At 37.6% G+C, this 24,272-nt stretch overlaps 1 protein-coding gene across 4 annotated transcripts; it reads left to right on the top strand.

The window, feature by feature from the left end:
• The first annotated feature begins 1,588 nt into the window (after positions 1-1,588).
• On the top strand, positions 1,589-10,049 carry alas1 (aminolevulinate, delta-, synthase 1). Of its 4 annotated transcripts, none has more exons than XM_015348346.2 (11): positions 1,589-1,746; positions 4,602-4,816; positions 5,189-5,374; positions 5,598-5,738; positions 6,001-6,223; positions 6,327-6,511; positions 6,616-6,795; positions 7,019-7,183; positions 8,754-9,022; positions 9,369-9,531; positions 9,736-10,049. In XM_015348346.2, exons 2-11 carry the CDS (start codon positions 4,618-4,620, stop codon positions 9,894-9,896), a joined length of 1,872 nt encoding a protein of 623 aa, XP_015203832.2. In that variant the 5' UTR covers positions 1,589-1,746; positions 4,602-4,617; the 3' UTR covers positions 9,897-10,049. The 4 variants fall into 4 exon arrangements, with proteins under 4 accessions (XP_015203832.2, XP_015203831.2, XP_015203829.2 ...); XM_015348345.2 differs by having other exon boundaries at positions 1,589-1,755; XM_015348343.2 differs by lacking the exon at positions 1,589-1,746 and adding an exon at positions 3,503-3,606 and having other exon boundaries at positions 6,004-6,223.
• Positions 10,050-24,272: the final 14,223 nt, after the last annotated feature.

Genomic DNA, 24,272 nt, shown 5'->3' with positions numbered 1-24,272 from the left:
CATTTGCAGATAACTCTGTTACCGTTAGTTTGTTGCAACTAGATGAGTGGGGCCATGGGCCAGTTGTGCATGAGTTTGCCACTTGGTGTGAACAAAGCTATTTGCAGTAGAAAACAAAGACATGGCTATTGATTTCAGGAAGAACCCTCAGACCCCACTCAAACCTGCATCAGGGGCAAATCAGTGGATCTGGGGGATAAATATAAGTATTTAGGAAGCGTTCTGGACTGCAGGTTAAATTTTGAGACAAGCAACAATTACATTTTCAAAAAAGGGTAACAGTGTTTATTTTTCCTTGAGAACGCTAATAATTTATTGTTAATCATGCATTACCAGTCTTTTATTTTATTCTGCTTTAACATTTGCCATGATCTGCTGAGGAGTAAGGACAAACTGGGGAGTACTTTCAGACCTATGTCAGAAAGTCATTGATGCCGATCTTTCGGCCCTATCCCATGTCTGTTACTTACAAGACTTGAGAAAACCATATCCCATCCTAGAAGACCCTTCACAATATTTGTTTAATGGATTATAACTACTCCCCTTAGAATGCAGATACAGATTTCCCAATTTAAAAAACAAACAGGTTCAAGTTTCTCATTTTGACCTGCCACCATAACCTTGCTCATGATTCTCTTGCTCATATTTATGTCTATCGTATGTGTGTGTTTTCTTTTTGTTGTCACCTGATTTAAAACTAATTGCCCTTTGTGGATAATAAAGAGTGTCTTACTCTCTCTAGGTGTAGAGGGATTAAAGAGCAAGCAGCAGTATTTCTGGTTTTATTCTGAAATTCACAGTGGATCACTGGACAGAAACTAAAATGGGCAATACAGTTTTAGTTAAAATCTGAGCAGCTGAGTTCTTAACATGCTGTAACTTGTAAACTTGTAACTTTTTTTGGATACACCAGCAAGCGCCGAATTCTTCTAAAGCTGGTAAAAAAAAAACAAAATAAGACTTGGTTTTCTGCAACAGACTGGGACAACTATGTATATGGATGTTAAGCATGATGTTACAAAGCCGGAAAAAAAAACCTTCCCAACACTGAACATGAGTTTGAAGCTTAATGATCAGGCTGTAAACCCAGTAATACAGAACTGTTGAATAAATCAATCAAACGATTTTAAGTATTTTAAGACTTTCTTATGAGCGTATTCTAAATGGCAGATATAATTTAATAAACCGTACAGCGTATTTGGTAGGAAATTCTCATTGCAATCCCCAGAGGGCGATCTTTGCCTAAAATAAATGTTTCAAATGAAGTTTCCGTCGGTATTAAACGCCAGTGTTCTTTCGACAAGCTTCCTGTCCCCACCACCCCTAGCAACAATTTTCTATACAAATTTATATTTTACTTTCAACCGTGCTGTGACGGAACAGGCGAGAGTTTAAGACACTGGCTGTCAATATTAATGGCACAAATCTTTCCTAACCGAACTGAAAACGACCACCGTCGCCCTAAGGCTCAGGAAGGCTGTTGCGTAGTGACGCAGAAATCTGGGTCAAGGCGGGGGCCGGCAGCTGAGCTCGCCGCTCTCGCGAGAGTGACGATCGCGCAGTTCCCTTAAAGCCGGTTGCGTGGCGATGCCCTTACGTTCGTCCTCAGTGCAGGGCAACAGATATCATCTTTTCCGGCGGTACAGCCTATTCAAAATAACAAGCCTCCTTCCCTTAAAAAAATAAGTTTTTCATTGTCATAGACACACGGGAAAAGACATACAGTTTAGCCTGAAGATCTCAGAGGTAAGAAAGGTAGGCGTTTTGATTTGTTAGATTTAATGTGGAGTTACTGTACTGTACTGTATTCTTTTCCGACTTGAAGGCCATTATGAACTTCTGTTTCCTGCTTCGTAAATGATTCATATATATATATAACGCCTTGGTAGCTTGTCATAAATGTGTAGTTTATGACTTTTTATGCATAAGTGTTTAAGAAAATAAAAGAATTTTGCTTATAGTCCGTATGTGGTACACGACTATTTACATGTGGTTAAATTATTCTTTAAAGAGTACTTAGTTTGTAAATAGGTTTTTTTGGGGGTAAATATTTTATCATTAAATCCATCAGTTGTATCCATTCGGCGTGCTGTTTTGTTAAATCACAGGGGGTCTCTGGCATCATAAATAGTTTTTTTAGCACCAGATTTATCAATATTCGGTGTTCAGTCTGTCTTGTTTTTTAACGTTTATATTTAGTCCTTTGTATAGCAAGTCGTACAACAGTACACTCCTACCTCGGATTTGAACCTGGGACCCCCTTGGTCACTGCACATGGCTGATGCACACAGGGAGTTTGGGAATAATCTGAAAGATCTAAAAGATACCACTTGGATATATTTACCACTTTTTTACTTATGTGAACTTGACCCGTAACGCATTAGAATTTGTAGATGTAGGTTATTAAAGGAATTTCTTTAACCAGCTGTTCTCTCAGCTTCACACCTATGTAGGAGTGACTTAGTAGCAGTGTCTAATCCACTGCTGTAATGGTCATTGGCCTGACATGCCCTGCCCAGTCCAGTTTTTCAGGTACCCCAGGAATTAATTTGACGTACCTCCAGGGACATGGTTGTGCGTGACCCTTTTTTTCCCTGTGATCAGAGGTGTCAGATGACAGTGATCCTTCCATACACAAGCCTACTTTATGTTTTTAAAAAAGAGACTGCGCTTTATTGAACTAGAATATGCAGGACTGAGAGCGCATCTTGAAGTTTGTGCCCTCTCAGTGGCCACAACGGTTTTCAGCTCATGTAGGTGCAGATATAAGTGTGTGGTATACCTGGGTATTATAATCGAGCCCTTAATTTGCCCATATCCCTCACACAAGAGACCCATACACCATACTGTAATTACAGTGCCTATTACTTTTGTGCAAATCTGTGGCAAATTACACTGTTTTTGTTTGTGGTTTCACTATGGATGTAAGGTGTACACAACAAGGAGCAGAGCACTTCCTTGCTTGGTATAAACCAAAATTTCACTTCCTTATCTTAAACATCCTTTTCTCATTATAGAAAGGTTAAGACTTTTTTTTCATATACCTTTTCCTGTTAGATGATGTGAAATTTGCTATGGTTGTATACATCTATGACTTAAAAATCTTTATCAGTTTATATGTTTTATATTTAATAATGCCTGTGAACTAGCTATGGTTATTGTTGGTGTTTTCTTAAATTTCCCCTTTAGCATTGAGTTTTAGGCAGTTTTTATAGGAAAATCGTTCCTTGAGATTTTTTCTACCTTTAAATTAAGAATTTCTTTCCTGTTTTGTTTTCTCTTTTAAACGGTTTGTCACATCATGTAAATATTGTTAATGTAGTCCTGGATTGTGGTTGTAGTCCAACTATGTCATTGTTTTTGTATCTGATACTTTTTGGTGTACTTTTGTGATTTCATAGTCCCTCCCAGAAACTTTCTGATCTAAGGTATGTCGAAACAGTTGATTTCTCAAGAAGCTTCTTACGTAGAGTTAAGTAGGTGGAGCTTTGTCATAGTTTTGCTTTGGGGGTTTAAAAGCTTGAGTAACAGACTGATGCGGCACCATTTACAAATTTTAGGAAAAAAGCAAAAAGCCATCAGCAGTATTAAAATGTTCCTTCCCAGGTATGTAAAATTTAAATTACATAGTATGATTTTTCTTGAAGCGTCTGTTTTTTGTATTTTAGCATTTGGGATTTCTAAGATACTCTATCCTGGTGTCCCTCCAAGCTGTCAGGTCCAGTGGTTGTTATGGGAATGTCAGTAGCAGCTGATACAAGGGTGGACTGCATCCATTTTTTGCAGTTTTTCTGTATTTGTGACAGAAGCCTGGATATTGCCATGTTCCGTACTCTGTTTGTGTTGGGCTCTCTAAAAAACGAATGGGAAACCTTCAGGTAGAACAGGGATGCAGAAAGCCTATCTTTTGGAAGACAAAATCCTGTTTCTGGAATATTTATTTTATCTGACACCAGGATAAAATAATTTTATCCTGTTAAAAGTTTGCCGTTTTGTTGTTACAGCATATTTTGTTTAAAATGAGTAGATCTCTGTCAAAAGATTTTTTCTTACTTTTTGGATGTATGGATGTATGTGGAGCACAGTAAAGATGTCTGGTGTCCAGCGGTCTTACAGAAGATCAAGAACATTTTGATACATGGGTTGACTGATGTGTCTTACAAATGATTAATTTCAGACTTAAATGCTTGAGTCAGGCATCCTGTGTTTTAAAGACTGGTAATTGTACTTACAATGAAAATGTAAATTATGTATGCGATTTTAGGTTTCTTATAAAATGTGAAGTATCTACATTAGCATTTGACACACAACTGTACTGTCTTTCTGGAATTATAAAAGGAGCAGTTAAGCTTTGTAAATCCTGTTCTTGTGATCAGCAGCTGAAGTGATGTTGTTTATGGTTCTTGAAGGCTAGTATGTTACAGTGTGGTTTGGGAATTAGTTTCGATAAGTTTAATAGAAGAGTGCGTGACTCTGTTCTGGTCACGGTGGCAAGGGATGTTTGACCTCTGGTTACTTGCGTGTTCTGTAGCAGTTTTCCGTTTTGCTGGTCTCGAATTAGACTGAAACTGCCATGGTTAATTATTTTTTTGGTATTTCAGGTTGAGAGCATCCAAGATGGACACCATCATTCGCCGCTGTCCCTTCCTGTCGCGGGTCCCGCAGACGTTCCTCCAGAAAGCTGGCAAGTCCCTGGTTTTCTATGCCCAGAAATGTCCTGTGATGATGGATCTGGCATCTAGGCCCTTTGCTCGTGCCCTTTCCACGTCTGCTGCGAAGTGCCAGGAGACCAAGGAAACCTCTCCAACAGATTCAGGTGAGCAGTTGATGTTGGTGGCAGTGTGTTTGTGTGTGAAACTACTGTGTACATTAACACATTTTAGTTATTTATATTGCATTTGAAGGTCATAGGGCAGTTTCTTTTGCAAGATGAAGCTGAAACAAATCATTCTGTGACGCATTCCAGTTGGTTACACTTCAGTTGTGAAGGGGGATAAAAAAATAGAAAATGACATGTAGTGAAATTGACGAGTGAGTGATCATTCTAGATTATCTAGAATATCTAGATTATCAGCGTTTGTTTAGTGGAAATGTGAATGTCCGTGCGGGGGACCGTGTAAGGGTAAAATCTAGAATGTAAGCTTTTTGCGGAGCTGTTTACGTGAGATTTGCATGTGTTTAAATTTAGCCTCCGGGCAGCCTCCCAAGCAACCCAGTCTGCCTCCAGGCCACCCCGTGCCCCCAGCGTGCCAGGCAGCTGCTTCCAAGTGCCCTTTTCTTGCTGCCGAGATGGGGCAGGGAAACAGCAGTGTGTTCCGGCAGGCCAGCGTGGAGCTGCAGGAGGATGTGCAGGAGATGCATGCTGTCCGGAAAGGTGAGGGTTCAAGTCGCATCACTGATTTCTATTGTTCTCTTAACTTATGCTCAGCGTATTTAATGCAGTCAGAAATTAAATAAAGATCTGCTTGATTGAGTGCCTAATGCAGTATAACTTGCCTCACCTTTGTTTGGAGGTATTTTGGCTTTGGTTCTACGTACCTGGTGCTGACAATTGGGGTTTTTAATTTTAATCGTACAAGTATTTTTTTTCTGCGCAGAGTTGGCTGAATCCCCTGTAAACCCAACTGTGGTCAACATCACCAAGGCGGATGGGGAGGACCAGAGCAGTCTCCTGAAGAATTTACTGAAGCAACGTCCCACCAGGGTCTCCCACCTTCTGCAGGATAACATGCCCAAATGTAAGCAAAACTATCCGATAGCGAATCGTCGATCATAATGTAATACTTATTTGTCACGCAACATGTCTGATCCGTCTTCTTGACTTTTATGATCACCTCTGAAATGTTGCCATTAATTGTTACTCAACAGCTATTGCAGATGTTAAATATAGAGAACTTTGGAAATGTTGCCTTTAAAAAGTTAGATGTTGCAAAAGGTGCATGATAGTCATTTCCTAACAACATTTTCTTCTGTCCCCCCCCCCCCCCCCCCCCTCCGCAGCAGTTTCTACTTTCCATTATGACAAGTTCTTTGAAAAGAAAATCGAGGCCAAGAAGAACGATCACACTTACCGGGTGTTCAAAACGGTGAATAGGAGAGCAGAGACTTTTCCGATGGCGGATGATTACTCTGGTTCGCAGGCCTCGAAGAAAGAGGTCTCTGTGTGGTGCAGCAATGATTACTTGGGCATGAGCCGGCACCCCCGTGTTGTTCGCTCCATCATGTGAGTGCTCCTAGATCTTGTCGGGAAAGATGAATGCATGTCCTTACGATTTGCTGATAAACATGAAAGTGCAAAGCACTAATAAGGATATTTTTATCCACAGGGATACTTTACGGCAGCATGGCGCTGGAGCGGGAGGAACCCGTAACATCTCTGGAACGAGCAAATTTCATGTAGATTTGGAGCATGAGTTAGCAGATTTGCATGGCAAAGATGCAGCGCTGCTTTTCTCCTCTTGCTTTGTGGCTAATGATTCAACGCTTTTTACATTGGCCAAAATGCTGCCAGGTATGCAATGTAATGTCAGTGCAATGATGATCTGGGGCTTAACGAATAGAAATAATTTCTGATAAAACATATGATGTTCTTAAAACTTTTTTTTTTGTCTTCAGGCTGTGAGATTTACTCAGATGCTGGGAATCATGCCTCAATGATCCAGGGAATCAGAAACAGTGGAGTTCCCAAATTTATCTTTCGTCATAATGACGTTAATCATCTTCGAGAACTGCTGAAGAAGTCCGATCCCTCCACTCCAAAGATTGTGGCTTTTGAAACGGTCCACTCAATGGATGGTGAGCAGAAACCGTTTTCTTTCAAGTATTCACTTGTGTTCAGTTGCTCAGAACGTAAGTGCAGAGCAGGATTTAGCTGGTGAAGTTTGTTTCTGTGCAAAATGAAATGGGGATTGCAAGTCCAGTTGAAAGATGTTATCATTTTAACAGCACTTAAGGTTAAGAAATGTATTATAGTTGTGGAAGAAAAGGAAATGAAAGTTTCATTCATCTTATGTTACAGGTGCTGTGTGTCCACTGGAGGAAATGTGCGATGTTGCCCATGAATTTGGGGCCATCACATTTGTTGACGAGGTACATGCAGTTGGGCTGTACGGAGCTCGGGGTGGAGGAATAGGAGACCGAGATGGGATCATGCATAAGATGGACATCATCTCTGGAACACTTGGTAAGCACTTAGTACACCAGCACTTCCGAAACACCAAAACTGCAAAGGCTCTTTTATTTACCAGAGTAAGGTATACATTGCTAGTTCAGAGTTTTTGAGTATATACTTTTTGTAATTTCCTCTAGGGGGGGGAAAATTACTAAATGAAGAAAGAGGAATAGTGTAATTGAATGAGAAATCTGTTTTCAAAAACAGATGGGTCCGGGCCCATATTAGGTTCCTAATTTGCCGGTAACACTATAAGACAACAAAGGCTTTGAACCTGTTGCTAGGAAACCCAGTCCTAATCTGTTTTTATTTCAGCCCCAGGAGACCTATCCTCTCGTTAGGAGACAGAGCTACATGCATGCTAATGCATTGGATTAACAACATTATGTACATAGGCAGACTTAATGTAAGAGTTAAGATTATCTGACCATATCGATTTGATTACTCTGCATTTGCAAGTAAAATAATCTTTTTACCAGTTTGTGTTTTGTTTAGGATGTTAGTAATTACAGATTGATGAGAAATTCTTAGACCGATATTTCTATTAAAGAACTATGAAACCCATACACCCAATTTTCCCCAAAGACTTCAGTTGTACATTTTATTTTTATTGATTAGAAATAGACATAACTGTTCTAACGTCAAATTGTTGTGTAATGCAAAATAATCACCTGAAAATTCTTCATTCTAAAATTTTTCTGTGTATCCTGCTAACACTCGGTTAGAAAGGTTAGTGTAGTTATTTGGTGTTTAGTTCCAAACAGTCTCTAATTAGACTAAATCTCTCATTAAGTTCTAGCTGTAATCATATTTTACTGTGAATTGCAAAAAAACCAAAGCTGTCTTTGTGCTGTGGATCTTTCTCTATCTTTTTAACCGTAATTCAAAAGGAAAGTCAGATATTTATCTGAGTATACTATTTCTTCTTCTTTTTTTTTGCATTATTTTTGGTTTCGGTCTTCCTCATCATAGAATAGAATTACGTTAACAGTTATGCCATTCATCTTTCTGGTAGTGTAGCTCTAGCATGTGTTTCCTGTACAGCTAAGAAAGCATTTCTAAGAAGAGTGATAGTCAATGGATGAGTCACCAGTTTCAGATTTAGTGCCTTGATTGAACACATGGAAAAGACACTTGATATTTTGCTGCTGACATCATATGGTGGGAAAAGTAATAATAGACTTTCAGTTGCATCTGGAAGTCTCTTCAAAGGAAGGATTATTTAGTCCAGGTCTCCATTTCTAACCATCTATAAACAATATATTAGGATGTTATTAGTATTGTTTTTTAAAATATTCCACTCTAGGGCTAGGAATATCTTTCAGGCTTTGGACAGGATAGGGGTTTTCTAAACTGATGTCTTGTTTATCACATTTGGAATACTTTGCAAACCCTATTCCAACGTTGTTTCTGGATTCTTTTGACTTTCAATGGAAAGGAGACATTTTAGGTTATCTGGATGATTTTTTTTTTTTCCCCTTGTAGATGTGTTCTTTTGTGAGTCAACTGCTATGGGATTTATGTGGCATAACTAAGTCAATTCTAAAGCAGGGACTTATTTAGGATTTTATTTATTTTTTAGGCAAAGCATTTGGCTGTGTGGGCGGTTACATAGCCAGCACTGCAACCCTGGTGGACACTGTGCGCTCCTACGCCGCCGGCTTCATCTTCACCACATCCCTGCCCCCTATGCTGCTGGCTGGCGCCAAGGAATCCATTCAGGTGCTGAAGAGCGAGGAAGGAAGGGCTTTGAGACGGAGGCACCAGAGAAACGTCAAGCTCCTCCGGCAGATGCTGATGGATGCTGGTCTGCCTGTGGTTCATTGCCCAAGTCACATCATTCCGATCAGGGTGAGTCCTGGAAAGTGCTTTTCTTCCTTATACAGCCTTGTGGTACATGATGACTTCCTGCTGGGTTTCTGTATAAGACCTCTTTCATGTTACTAATTGTACACTGGCTGACGGGAAACGGGATGCACTACTTCTTGTTTCAGTTACTGATCATAATTATTTTCCCCGTGAAAACTGATGTTGAGTTGGAACCTAAAGGTAATAAATCAGAAAATGCATAATTTATAGAACATTTGACACATTGGAAAAACCATTGTATGCCTGTTGTATATGAAACAGAGTAAATATTTCTAATAAATAAAAAATAATTTATTTCTCTTCCTGTTTTCTTTCTTATGTTTTTTAGGTGGCAGATGCGGCAAAGAACACCGAAGTTTGTGATATAATGATGAGCAGATACAACATCTACGTGCAGGCCATTAATTACCCTACTGTTGCCCGTGGGCAAGAACTCCTTCGAATTGCCCCTACACCTCACCACACCCCACAGATGATGAATTACTTTCTTGGTAAGATGTTTCAAATGGGAAAAGAAATCTATTAAATATTTATTTGAAGATAACTTACCACAGTAAGTTCATTTAAGTGTCCACTCTTGGAAGTGATCATAAGGCATTCCAGATTTATTAAATGCATGTAAAATGGTTTTCATGACTAGTATATACATGTGTAGAAGCCAAAAACTGATTTGTTCTGTTTTTCTTTCCTATCAGAGAAACTGGTGAAAACTTGGAAGGAGGTTGGCTTGGAGGTAAAACCTCACTCTTCCGCTGAGTGCAACTTCTGCAGGAGACCAATACATTTTGAGTTGATGAGTGAGAGAGAAAAATCCTACTTCAGTGGCCTAAGCAATTTGATATCTGCTAGTGCTTAACATCAATTCATGTCCAGGATCTTTTTTTTTCTCCATGTATCACAGCTTCATGTATTTTTAAAGCATTAAGACACTGTAAGGTTTTAACACTCTGCAGTCCTTCTCTTGTACCAAGAACTACTGGTACATATGAATAAAAGTTGGTAAAATATAGCAGCTGTCTTTTGTGTTTTTAATGGAGCAAGGTCATAGTGAAAATAAAAGGTGATGTTCTACAATGCTACATTATGTTAGATCTCAAAACGTGTGACATACTCGAGGTTATAGCAGTGACAACTTCCAAGATTCTTAGTAGAGTATACATTGTACTGTAGATCTGACAAATGTATAACTTTTAAAATTGGTATGAGCAAATCCCACAAAACACCTGGATAAAACGAAATGCTTCTGGTTAACACTCCTGAAGCTTGCATGTAGACTTTTTAAATTAATAATGAAAAGGCTGAATGAGTCAAAGGGTCTTATTTAAAGGGGATGAGAGGATCCATTTTCCCAGGAAAACTTGCTAACTAAAATAGCACACAGATTTTACTCAGACAATCTGACACAGAAGTGTTTGTGCTAGGAAAACTATAGTTAATATCTTAATGTTTGTAACAGCAAATATTACAATGGATTTCTTTCCACTGTGTGAGCATGCTACATGTTGTTATATTTGCAAAAACTAATTTTAAGAAGGGAGTCAAAACATAATTCATAATAAAGAATATCAGCGTGAGGTTTTCCAGGCTATAAAAATAAGTGTGTGTACAGTATATACTACATACTGTCAGGTCAGGGTTACAGATTGAAGTCTTGATTTTTCAAATCTGTGTTAAAATTAAAACGTGAGAAGACAACTTTGCTGCTTTCTTCAGATTGCTGTATTTAAGAATATCCTGGTTTGAGTTTTCTCCATATCTTGATTGCGTGTTAGTAGAATAGTACTGAAATAATCTGATTTAAACATTTACTGTACTATAGATAAGAGTTTGCATAAACCACAGAATACAAGGAAGTTAATGTGAAAGAAGTTTTGTTTCAAAATATGTGTTTCACGGAATGCTTTTACTCAATCGGCTACAACAATAAGGAAGTCCTAATACAAACATTCAGAGAACAGGAAACAAAAACAGGCGTGTTCCACTGTAATTAAATCTGTCCTACACAATCTACTACCCACAAGTACATGCACATTTAAGTACAGCATTTCCACAAATTTTTATTGAAATGTAAACTGTGCATATTGGTGCAGATGGTGTTAAAACCACAGCTTAATTCCGCCTTCTTAAATGGTTTTCAAAGTGATTTCTACCAGGGCTACGTAGTATTGTAGAAGTTAAAATGTACAAATTTTGTTTGAGATGAATGTATACAACAAAAAATTATCTTCCATATGAACAAGGTCTGGGGATTTCTGCTGTATGGACACACATGAGACGAATAGAGCTCATCCTGGAATGTGGTTTCTTTGTGAAATAGGCAGTGAAGATGAAAAACCTATACATAAAAAGGCTTACTAATACTTAAATTTGCAGGCTCTTTGTTAGCAAGTAAGAATTGGAGCTTGCCTGTATTTACAAGGAGCGACAGCAATTTCTTACCTTCATTCAGAAACACACTGCCACATTTTTCCCCCCAAAATACTCTGCTAATAAATTTGAACACGGCTAACCCATATACGTTGTAATCCTGGATAAACCGCATATAGGCTTATTAAGTCAAAGGAAAAGCCTTTGATCTTTGCCTCCACAGATGTCCTGAAAAAGAGGGCAGATTGGCCTGATCAGATAAAGGCAACCGTGCAGAGTGCGTAGTGCCAGATCACTGAAAAGAAAGGAAGAAGGAAAAGATGACGAAAAAAAGGGATCCGTCTGTAACAAGAGTACACCTGGTGACCCAGATACCAAACTAGGTAATTTCTTTTCCTTTGTGTCTAACACAAACACATAAGGCTGCCCTACTTTCACATGGATTAAAATATCTTTACTGATACACTGTCTATGGAAAACACAAATTGCTTCTGATCCATGCTGAGGCCAAACCTCTGTAGCAGTTTATCCTAGGTGCAGCTGAACTACGCTAGCTATTACTCCAATTTCCCAAAACACAGACAAGAAATTGATGTATTAGGAGGACTAGCCACATTTCCCTAATCAAGTGACCCATTTTTTTTTTACAACAGTTTCCAACAGGCATTGGTTTAACTCAATTTCTTGGAAAACGGCGTAGAACTGAAACAAGCGTCACATGAAACAACTTAATTCAAGATAAAAGGATCCAGTACGTTGCACTTATACATGAATTGTGTCCAGTGGGTTTGTCCCTGGCAGGCGATCATGGAATCGGTGAACCAAAAATCGACAAAACTAATTCTTGATAAGCGTGAGGCAGAGTCACTTTCCCAAGTGAAGTGAGGTCTGCAGCTCTTTCAAAATCAAAACTTTCAAAAGTTTTCAAAGTTTCAAAATGAAAACTAGAGCTCTCAAATGGCAACCTCACACAATAAACTGCTTTATAGCAGGCCCATTTAACATACAGTCTCCAACATTTGTCTTCACCAGGTAATTTATTTTTACACATTTTCACCATATACTGTTAATTTCACTCCTTTCTCTTTGCCATAATTGTTGAGAAAAACATTGCTGTGAGTTCAAACATAAGAAGTCTTCTTACTTTAAAAGGTTCAAGAGCTATCTTTTATTTCCGTCTTTATTTTGTGTACAGAACAAAATATGTTTGTGGAGAGAAGATGACAAGGGATGTCAAGGATAAACCTAGGCAACATTATTAGGCTGGTACTACTTGTTTACATATAAAGTAAATATAAATGTAATATATTTTATAGTAATTCATTTTTCAAGCATTTTTCATGAGAAACAGTTACTGTATATGAACAATTTAATATGCAATACAGTTTAGTGCTGTATTTTATTTACAACCTCATCTGTAGCCCTTATAAAATTAGCTTTCTAACCAGAATTTCTGCAAGGGAAGTGTATTTCTAGTGACATACAGATCTAGAACAACAAAAGTCAAATGTGTTTACTCTGACCAGCCATCAGATTTGAAAGAAAAAAAAACATACTTAAAATAAAAAAGCAACATTAAACCTCATAACTAAATCCTTTCAACAGCTTTTTTTCTACAAAATCCCAGGTTTCCTGCCAAAAACATGAATGTTTAAATAAGAAAAAACAGTTTTAATTTATGACACAAATAAAGCTCACTGTGAAGAGATAGCATGGGAAACACTTACTCATTTAACTAATTATTAATTTGTTCATCAATATTTCTATGTTGTTGTTAATTAATAGGATGTTGTGTTCTCATACCTAACTGGAAGACTAAGGTTACAGGTACATTATGTGTTGGCCCGTGAAAGAAAACAACCTGTAGAATTTAACTTTACCCACAGGGCCATTGTCTGAATAATTCAATCCCAGCATTAAGATCCAAAGGATCATCAGCTCGAAACGCCCCAATGCCACTTCTCACGAATTTCTAAACGAAAAAGAAAGCTGCTGAAACTGAAAAGTTTGGAACATGTGTGATCTCTCATGGGAGGTAGTTGTTCATTAAAAAGCAACAAAACAGGTTGTAGATCCTGTCAGCTCCGCTGCTAGGTAGCAGACACAAATGTACGTGACAGACTGCTCAAGATCTGCTTTCATTCCTCAATTAAGATCAGCTGCAGTGCTTAGTGCCAGAGGTGGCAATCTCAAATTAGTGCCAAGCAAAGCTTTGCTTATGGCCTTTGGGTTAAATACACATGCCTCACCTTACTTGGTATCCATAGTGACCCACTGAGATTAGAGAGGTTGCCCTAGCTTCAATCCCCTGAATAGTGTCAGTAAAGTACACCAAAGGTCTTTATTTTCACTGTGGGAAAAAGCCCGCTCAGAGATATATGAATTACATGGAGAAATATCCCCAAAGAGGAAAGTACAGTACTAGAGAAGGAGAAAACAAATCCACAGCTCCATGTGTCTGAGGAGTCTGAATGATAACCAGCTACAAAAATTTGTTTTACTCATCTATTTACATCATGGTTTGTACAAGTATGTTGCTGCACTGCTTCGACCAGGAATTATGGTTAAACCCACACAGTTGCGATAAACAAGCGGGAATGTACTGGAATAAAGTACACAAGCTGTTACTGTCACCTATGACTGCTGGTTAAGAAAGAAAATGATTTAATCTTCAAGGTGGAACAAAAAAAACAAGGCAGATGAAAGCTGGAAAAGGCCTGGAACACCTGAAGGTTGAAATCTCTGAAAATAAAATAAAAGAACTCTTTTATTCCCTCAAAGCCTGCCTTGTCACTGGCATAATCCTTCTTTATTTCAGGATTTGCCTTTCATTATTTGGTCTGGACTTTTACATTTGAAGCGGTGATCAAAATCTCATTAAAATTCTTTTCATTGCAGCTTTTCCTTTCATTTTTGTGTCGACAAACGAAGTTTGTACAGTACCAGCCCCTCGTGTTACTCCCTGTGAATTAAACAAATCCCATTTTTCCCCCAATATAATTGAGTTGAATCTGGTTTTGGGATGTCTACATTTCATGAAGGGATTTTAAAAAGGCTGGATTCGATTTTCTTTGTAATATTGTTTTGTGCAGTCCTCTATCTTCTGATGGTTTTATATGTCCTTTAGATATTGGTTAAATAATTGAAGATATCTAAAATGTGGGGGTTTCTGTGGAAGATATACCCATGGAGAGAAGTTTGTAACACCTTTTATCAAAGCGTTTAAGTACATATTTTCCAAAAATAGTCTTAATTACATGTAAGGAATATACTTTGTTCAGTGAACCATGCCCAGTTTCTATTTATTTCTATGAAAAAAGAGCTCTATTGTGTCATTTCTAATGTCCCAGAAACTTTAGCCATGTATACAAAAAGCCTGCAACCTTTCTCAAAAGCATTTTAAGAAAAAGCTGACAAAAGTCAAGGTATGTCACCCATACATAATAAAACTATAAAAATAGTTATTGATAAGTTTAATTTTATAATTACATTGCATAAAGCATATGAGTTACTTCACAAATTCATTTTGTTGTCCATTTTAAACATTGAACATAACCAGCAAATGCCTATTCAACTACTACAGGAATATAAGAGCTTTTGTCGGCATGCTTGAATCAAGAAAAAAGAAGTGGATTTTTTATTACTTAGTTTCCTTATTGATGAATATCATCTTTGTTTTCATATGATGAAACAGTTTCCTCTGCTTGAGTCTGGTGCCTGAAAGGGGATTTCTTGCTGTTTTGTCAAAGCTTTTATGAACCCTAGCTCAGATGCCAAGAGTACACAGCCAAACGAATACAACACCAGAATTCATTTTGTTCTCAGTAAATACAGTACCTCTAACTAAGTTCTAACTAAGGAGACTCATGGGTTCAAGACTTAAAAGATTTTCATTCAGTACCTAAATGCTTTGTTCTCAGTTGTGTCAAAATATCTTCCCCTTTTTTACCTAGCATGGATGTTTATTCAATATAATAATAAACTTTATTTTATATAAAATTCTCAAAGCCCTTTACAGAATGAAAACAACAATAAATAAAAAGAATACACAAGATAAAACACGATTACAATACACAGAGGAGACCATGGATGGTGGTACAAAGTATATGCCATATACTGTATAATATGGCCCTAGATGTCTAAAAACAAATGCTGTACTAACACCACGCAGAGACTTACTTCTTCAAAATAGAAATTGTCATTTTTGTGATTGTTTATTTCTTCCATTTGTCATAGTGAACCGACTGGGGTTTTTTTGCTGGGTATGTGATGGATCATTCCGTTTTGTGATTTCATCTTGCATCACAGCTGTAAACAGACATCACAGAAAAAAAACCCAAATATTTTTCATTCAGCAATGTAGATTTCTACATTTCTTTTAGCATAGCAAAATATAAGTAAACAGAAAAACAAGTCTGGTTGTTTTGATGAAAACGGTGGGTTCAATCAATTTGCTGTGAATAAGCAACATAGTGTCTTCAGTGGTCTCATACACCGCAGAGTGATAAGTTGTCAGACTGGCAGAGTGACAGTCTAGTTTTCATCTGACACAAATGAACAGGTGCCCGGAGAAGCCAGGTTGCATTCTTTACATTAAGACCTGTAGTTATGCAGAACTGCCAGGCAGCTCCTGACCTTTAATGTGTCTGGAGACATGAATAGACAATGAAAAGACTATTACTTATGGCCCAGCTTTCTAATGCTGTGAAATGTACTGTACATAGCTCATTAATTCAGATATTTTATACAATAAGTTGAGCTACAGTGTATGAATAAGTGGACAATTTCTTATGCTAACAAAATCATCAGCTTCAGGACTCTTGGAACAAAAGCCCTGCAGTTGTTAAGAAAGAAATATAACCGCATTGCAGTAAACTTGTTATTCAAAACGTCTGTGGGTGTTGCCACCATGTTGTTGGAATAGACTGTTCATTCTTTGATGTTCCAAAGCCCCCAGTAAAAAAGATCAATTCTTGTTTTTTTTTTGTGTGCAGGGAAGAATTTGTTCCACAATAGTGACTCATTCCGCAGATGTTGATGTCATCAAAAGAGTTGCTATTGTAGAGTCAAGTAACTGTAAATGCTGTGATTCTAATTTGAATGCTTGGTATATGTTCCACAAAGTGGTCAACTAATCATCTTTTAGTTTCTGTAATGTATTTTTGGTTCTGTTTTTTATTGGTTATACTGTAAACAGTTTGTTTAAATGTAAAGGTTTGGTGGATCTGATTAAGGGCCTATAATCTTGGTGACTGATATCCCAGTTTATACAGTACTGTAGCATATATTGGCCTACTTCATAGAGAGGTCTCTTGTAAGTTTTCCATAAAAACCTCACTGTGGATCAAGTATTCTGTATTAAGTATTCAGTATCAGGCATTCCTTCTTGTCTCTTCTTTTTATAAAAAAAAAACATGGGTTCTGATGCAGAATTCTAAAGTTCCTCTGCACAATTCAACAATTCAGGATTTGAGGAATTCTGTTGGTAAATTTCGTACTGTCGGTTAAAACATTCTTTCTATTAGACAGAGAGATACTGGTTGTACTTTTTCCTTTTCAAAGTAGTTTGTTTAGAGATTGTTGTCAAAACCAGATATGCTCAGAACCACACAGTAATACTCAGTAGCAATGATTAAGATTTAAAGAAGAGAGAAACATACAGTCTATACAGCATGTCAGGTCATCTTAACACCACCCGCAAAAAATAAAGCTCTGGAACACTCACATCTATCCTTTTTTAAATTATTTTTGTGTTAAACACACCCGAATTCACAAATACAAGCTCCTCACATCTTGGCCAGTGGCTGTGAACCCAGTGACTGACGCTGGGGAGAACGAGGGAGATGTCACTCACTGCTGCCTGGAGGAGAGCCGCGTCTCCCAGACAGTACATTGAACCACAGGTTTTCCTTATTGCTGATGGCTGAGAGAGCCCTGCCTGACAATTCCCACACTGTCCCCAGTTGTGCGCAGCCAATTGTGTGTTGCCACTTGGGGGAATTCTGATCCCAGCTGCCTACTGACATCACCAGACTCAAACCTGTGATGGCTGGATCAGAACGTGAACAAGCACCTCAACAGATTGAGCCACCCAGGTCGTCTCTGAGTGACTTGTTTTATTTTAGCAGCTGGTGCGTTATGAACTACTGGCATTTTTCCTCAAAGGTGAACATAAATGCCTGACAGTGGATGAGTCACTTGAATAAATGTAATTAAGCAACAAGGAAGTGTCTCATGCTGCTATACAGTCTAATAGAGGTTGTTCCAGCCATCACCGCCTGAAAGGAATTCACCACTCAACCAGTCAACCCATGTGGATGCCACAGTGTATTCCAGGAATCTCCGCCTTGCTGGTTTAATAGAGGCCAAGTCAGTTCTTGGAAAGAGCTACTCGGCCTATCGAATGCCCGCTGGCAAATACAGACCCTCCCAAATGTATATAATTATTTATAAAGTTTTAAGTAAGTACAATAAAAATTCTTGAAATTGTACTTAGCATGCACAGGAAAGAGGCAGCCTTCCTCAGGTTTGCTGTGCATTCCCTTTGGCGAACGCAAATAATTTCTGCGGTGTTTTTAATCAAGGCTGAATCTAGTGATGTGAGAGGTGTAATGTTGCATTTTTGCAGTACTCTAGTGTAGTGGTAACATTCGTAAGTTCTAAAGTACCATGATTGTTTTGCCTTACAATAAATTTTGCGAACATAACCCTGTATATCTCGGTGTGTCTGTAAATACATTGAATTTTCATTAATTTCTGCTGGTGGAAGCATTATCACATGCCTACTGTACAGAAAATAGCAGAACTACATTGTGCTCATCTTTATTTTGGTTCAAATAGCGTGATTACTTCCCACTGGGAGGTGAAATCAGCTGTTAAAATTTCTCTGTAAAAGGGTGGAGTTGGAGACAATTAGTCCTTTCCAGGAAGGAACTGTAAGAAAAGACCTCTGGTATTAAAATGAGGAAGAAAAAAAGTATTTCCAAAACGAGCAAAGGAATTTCTGGCATTATGTAACTAATACAGTAAGTCACCTTTTTTTTTAAAGGCTCTGTAAATGGAAAAACACACAACCTGCTTTAATAACAGAAACAGAAAGAATCATGGTCTTGAACACTGGAATGTTGAATTATCACATTTTAATCTACTGAGCTGCTGAGTTACATAACCACCCATCCACTCCCATAAAGCTGCTTATTTCTGGTGTCACTGCTACAAAGGCTGCAGTCTTTCCTGGGTGCCCTGGGTGTAAGGTGGCACTTCACCATGAAAAGAGTCCCAGTTTATCACAGGGCACACACAGTAGTATGCAGTACAGTCTATCAGTAGACATCAATTAACTGAACCTGCTTGAGTCAAAGTCATGTGAAAGAAAACAGGAGCACCAGCAGAAACCCATTTGAACTTCAGGAAAACAGGAGAATTCCACACAAAATTGTTCCAGGCGAGAATCATACAGAGGAGATGTGAGATAGCAGCACTTTCACTGTGCATCCTGAGTAGAAAACAAGGGTATTCGATTGTAATATCATTACACTGAGGTCACCCATAGATGTGTTCTAGGAAATCTTTTATTCTTGGACTAAATATGTGATTTTCACTGATAAGAGTGAGTTTAAAATAATTTAGATTAGATTTAAATTTAAATTTTAAATTTGTTTGACGATCTTCATCGAAACCCCCCCAGAAAGTTGAAACAGTTGAGTTTAGTCTAATGAAAAGACCTCAACTTGTTACTACATTTAAAATAAAGGTAAATACAGCACATTATCCCTGCCTGCACTTATTGGGAACAGCCTGTGCAAATTCCACTAGTTTAAAACAATGGGAATTCCTGACATTCAGAAACAGCCAAGACAATGTGCCTGTGGATGTTAATCTCCCAGTTAAAGGAACTGTTTAAAATCTTTTAAATTGCAGCATTCTTGATAAATTGAAATCTTTTCAGAACATATAGGATATGAAACAGTATATTTTTGTGTTTTGCGCGTAAATTCTTAAAATTGCAGAACGTGATTAAAGTGTTGTTTACGAAACACAGAAATGTCATTCGACAATCTGGAATGACAATATTTAAAAAGTGTGGGAAACCTGAGGGCTGGATTGCAGATATGGGATATTTACAATATGGGTGCTGTTTACCAGTTTGCACGATCATTTCTCTCTTTCAAGACTCTTCTCACAAAACTATATTATATATAGTATAATATGAATATATATGAATATTTGTCAAAAACTCAGTTCTACTCAAGTTCTACAGTCACATTCTTCTCTCAGTAACAGATGATCTGATTTCCACCTCATAGGGCAGATCAAAAATCCCTTTTTTGAGAGAAACCTTTTACAACAGTAGACACATTTTTTTTTTTATTTCCGCTGCATATTATCACATCTTATATTGTTATAGTATGGTGTTGTTTCCATTTTTAATGGTGCAGGGGCTGCATGTGCACACTGCACATAGGTCACTTTCCTTGAACTCTAGTGATTTCATCAGAATAAAATGCCAAAGACACTGCTATCATTTGTCTCACTCTTAGTTAAATCACAGGACCGGTGCCAACACTTTCTAGCAGTTTCCTTTCAAGAGGTAAACACATCCAGTGTTTCCAGGTAGCAGTTGTTCCTGTTTGTAAATGAACTTTCTCCTTTTTCAAAGAAAAGTAGCATGGGCAGCAAAGATTCTGTAGAACTCTAATTTATATTTAGAAAGACATCCTACATTTTAAAATGATTAAATTCACATGACTGAACTTCTTACTGTATTATGCAGTACGTAAACAGGCATTTCTAATGGCTCACAGCTGAACTTTTGTTTTTGCAAAAAATGTACCAAAAAGCAAGTAAATACATGTAACCTCAGAGCACGTTCGTTATTATTGTGTCTGTTAAGATGATCACAGCTCTTCCATGGAAGGGTGGAGTAATACTGTTGTTAGAAGCATGACTATGCATTATTAGTCTCATCGGTCTGGAATGATATTCTTGCCAGGTTATTTGTTAGGTGTGGTACAGATAATAATATATAATAGCAAAAAGGTTTAATAAAGAAACTAATGTCAAACTTAATCAAAAATACACATGGCTACATCTGCTGTTGGCAATATTTTCAAGGGATTGTCACAAGATTTCTCATCCTATTAAATAAGGAGTCATGCTTCAGAAGAGGCATATAAATACGTGATTTTCATGGTTGAGAAGGATAGTGTGTTTTAGAAGGATTTTGAAAAATCTGGTTATTAAACAATTGTACTTTTCCATTTTCGTAGTAGCATTTTGTACTCATCTAAGGACTTACCCTTTTTTGATTCTCTTGTTTTAAAAGAACAAATATGATTTTAATAAGATTTTTAAGGAAAGACGCCTTTCAGTGTAAAATTTTAACCACAATAAATAGATCTGCCTTTTTTGAAGCAAAATGCACCCACAGAAACAATGTGCATGATGATCAAGAAAAACTACCGAAACACAATTCTCAGGTCTGAATGTTTTCAGGGAAGAAGGAAGTGATAGTTTTTTGTTTATGTCTAGGAAAAAGAAGTCTTTGTTTAGGATTTCACTCCATGTGAAGGAATCACGCAATACAGCCAAGAGCTGTAATTAAAGGATGCTTTAAAACACACTAACACCATAAAAAGGCAAGCATTCACTGGCAATACATTGTAAATATACGCTAAAATGCTACCTTTGTCTTTATTTAAAAAGTTATAAAGATCAATGATCAGGTAGTTACTGTTTGTTTCAGTGTTACATGATATACCCTTAACCTACCGCAGAAAACATAGTGTTGCACAAGAACTGAGATAATTTATCACAAATATCCAGTCTTTCATGGCCTTTTCTCTTCATCATAGAATGTGCTCCAGAGTTCTTGCCTCAGAGCAATCCACTCTGAGTTTTATTCCAAGGCTTTTTTGTGGTGTTCAAGGTTTTCAGTTGAACCGAAGGTTGGGCAACGGCCTATTGGTAAACAGCGCCTGTTTAGATACAGTCACCAAACATTGTTTACTTCTGCATTTCCAAAATGATTTAAAACAGACTCATGTTGCATAATGAAGTCATTAGAAAATTCAGGTTACAAACCATATTTGCTGAGGATATACTGTATATGTGTCATAATTAAGCTGACAAACCTACATCTAATTTAATGACACAAGTCTTTTCTTATAGATTTTATACATGCATTATTTAAATATATAATTTTTATATGAAATTATGAAACCTTCATAATGAATGAAAGTAGTTATTTAAGTATATTTTTCCACTGGGCTGTAGCCTTCCATACTCTGAGAACCTTGAAAGAAAAAAAACAGTTTAAAACAACACCTTTAGTCACCAAGGCCGGAAGAAGTTTTAAGATCATCATGACCCATCTGCCCATTGATGTCTTTGCTTTCAATGCCTACAAATCTTCTCAAATCAGCCGTCCTTGCCTGACAAAGCATTCCCAAGATCAGCATGGAAAATGACATGCCACATTTAGTCATCAGTCTGTCATTTTGAAATATAACCATGTACGTGTAGCTGATGTCAGTTTTTTCTTTTCCCAAGAACTGGGTGTCAGAAAGAACAAACATGTGCATGTTAGTACGCAATTGCTCTAAGCTAGAAATAACCTAAGGGTTCAGGTCCACTGTGTCGTGATGCTGGAAAACATTTTAATTGCAAATCTTAACCCAAGGTAATACCTGTCCCAGCACACACTTCTGTTGTATTTTTTTTCACTCTTTTTTAGAGGGTAATTAGAATCGTAGAATACTACATTAGAACATTTAGCAAATAAAATTCGAAGTCAGAGACTAGGCAGTCTGCATGATAAGCAGAAGTACTTTATAATAATTTTGTCGCTGTAGACGCATACAGTACCAAATTTCTTTTTTTTTTTGATTGGGTTACCTAATTTTATATCTATATGTTGTTGTATCAACAAGTTCTCATAAAGTGCTTGGGTATATGCTTTTATTTATCGTTGTAAGATTTCAATACTCTCTTGTCATGCCTAACACCTCTAATTCAATTATTAATCTGTTTTTCCTCCCAGACATGTCTCCGTCCAGTGGCAAGGGATTGTGTACAAAGAAAACCTAAGGGAATAAGTTATCAATGTTTTGCAGGGATGTAAAATTAACACAATTTCTAATGTGAGACACATTTTTCTTTTCGTCCACGTTCTGGCTAGTTTTGAAAAAAAAACTGGCTCATAAATGAAAATATTTTTCAAAATATGGCATCAAGGAGGCTTTTGAAGGTCATAGAAGACAGAGATGAGCAGATTCAGCTGTAGCGCTGTTCTACACATTGGCTTACATTTCTTGCATATGCTGTTGCAACATCTCTGCAGAAATTTACTATAGCAGGATATTCAAAATGCAAGATTATATGGTGACTGCAAGAAATCATTTGCTTTGCTGTTAACCAGTTCTATATGAAGTTTCAAAGCTCAAAGCTGGACTAGAGGAAGGACACACCTGCCTTGTTCTAATATATCAAGGAGGTTTTTTTTTCCAAAAATGGAAAACATTGTGCACTGTGAGTTGGAAATAACACTCTTATGCACAAAAAAGTAATCCTCAGCATGATAAATGGATCTATTATTTATTTTTAATGACTTGTCAGTCTGCCCTTTAGCAAATATTGATTAAATACTTGCGCAGCTTTGTAGCTGATAAGAAAGAATGTCATCCACGTGATAACAGGTGGCTCTTTGCTTCTCAGCCACAGAGAGCTCCACTGTTTGACCCAAGTGCCCTCACGGTATGACATCTGGATGCTATCTGCATTTGATTTGCCTCTGCGTGCTGGGGCAATTCTTAGTAAAATGACATGACATGAGTTACAAAACTACGAAACCCTGAGACTTCTGTATTTCTTTTTCCCCGACCTGATTTATCAGGGAACTGTAATGTTCAGTACCTCCCCCACCACCACTAAAAATTGCGTGGAAGGAGAGCTACTGTAGGGGTGTCATTCCGGCTCCGTTTAAGTCGACATCTGCAGTCTCACGCTAAATGGAAAGAATGTGGAACAAGCCGCCGTTGCCGCACAACACACAGCGATTGACGGACTGGTTTAAACATTCGGCACTTTCCCCACTGATGATTAAACTCTCAGGGGTATTATTAGGGGAAAAGATTCAATGAAAAAAAAAATTACATCAGGTATGAGGTGTTAAGGATCAGCTTTAGAGGCAAAAGCTCGCGGACGCATAATATTAGGCCTGGGTAATACTACCGATGTAGTATGTCCACAACCTTAGTGTTTAAATGGGAATGCGGCACTGATGGCAGGCTAGATGCTTATTAAGTTAGCCGTATGGATTATAGAAACCGCTGTGGCCTGTGGCATGATCTGTTGGTGTTTATTTACTAAGCACACAGTTATCTTACAGCGAAGTACATAATTATCCTTGCTTAGCGTGCCTTGGAGCAAAATTGCCCCATCAAAGCAGCATAACGTAAGTTTAAACATGTATAAACATATCGTATTTTCCCCCCATATAGATGTTTTTGCCCATATGATCTTTGTATCCTGGATTTTAATTAAAAAATAATCTCACATTCCGTTTTATGTTGTAGATTGTTAGAATGACTAGAATTTTCCCCAACAATGGCATTTTTAATCTGTTCTATTTTTTAAAAAAATTCGATTAGACGTTTTGCTCCTAAAAGTACAATTTGGCAATTGAACGTTTTGAATCGCACCCTATCGTCATCTTTTACCTATCATCTGCCATTTCCGTCAAAACGAGATCTCACGGTTTTATTACCACCAACTCGACGGGAAATTCTCAAACCAGTTTAAGAAATGTGGCTTTAGAAATGGTAAATGCTTATCGCGACATCTGGCGTCCACATTGCAGAACTGC

This window comes from Lepisosteus oculatus, chromosome 4 (genome assembly GCF_040954835.1).
Source record: "Lepisosteus oculatus isolate fLepOcu1 chromosome 4, fLepOcu1.hap2, whole genome shotgun sequence".
Taxonomy (NCBI): domain Eukaryota; kingdom Metazoa; phylum Chordata; class Actinopteri; order Semionotiformes; family Lepisosteidae; genus Lepisosteus; species Lepisosteus oculatus.
The sequence above is the reverse complement of the archived record's forward strand: the minus strand, read 5'-3'. Positions and strand labels throughout refer to the sequence as shown.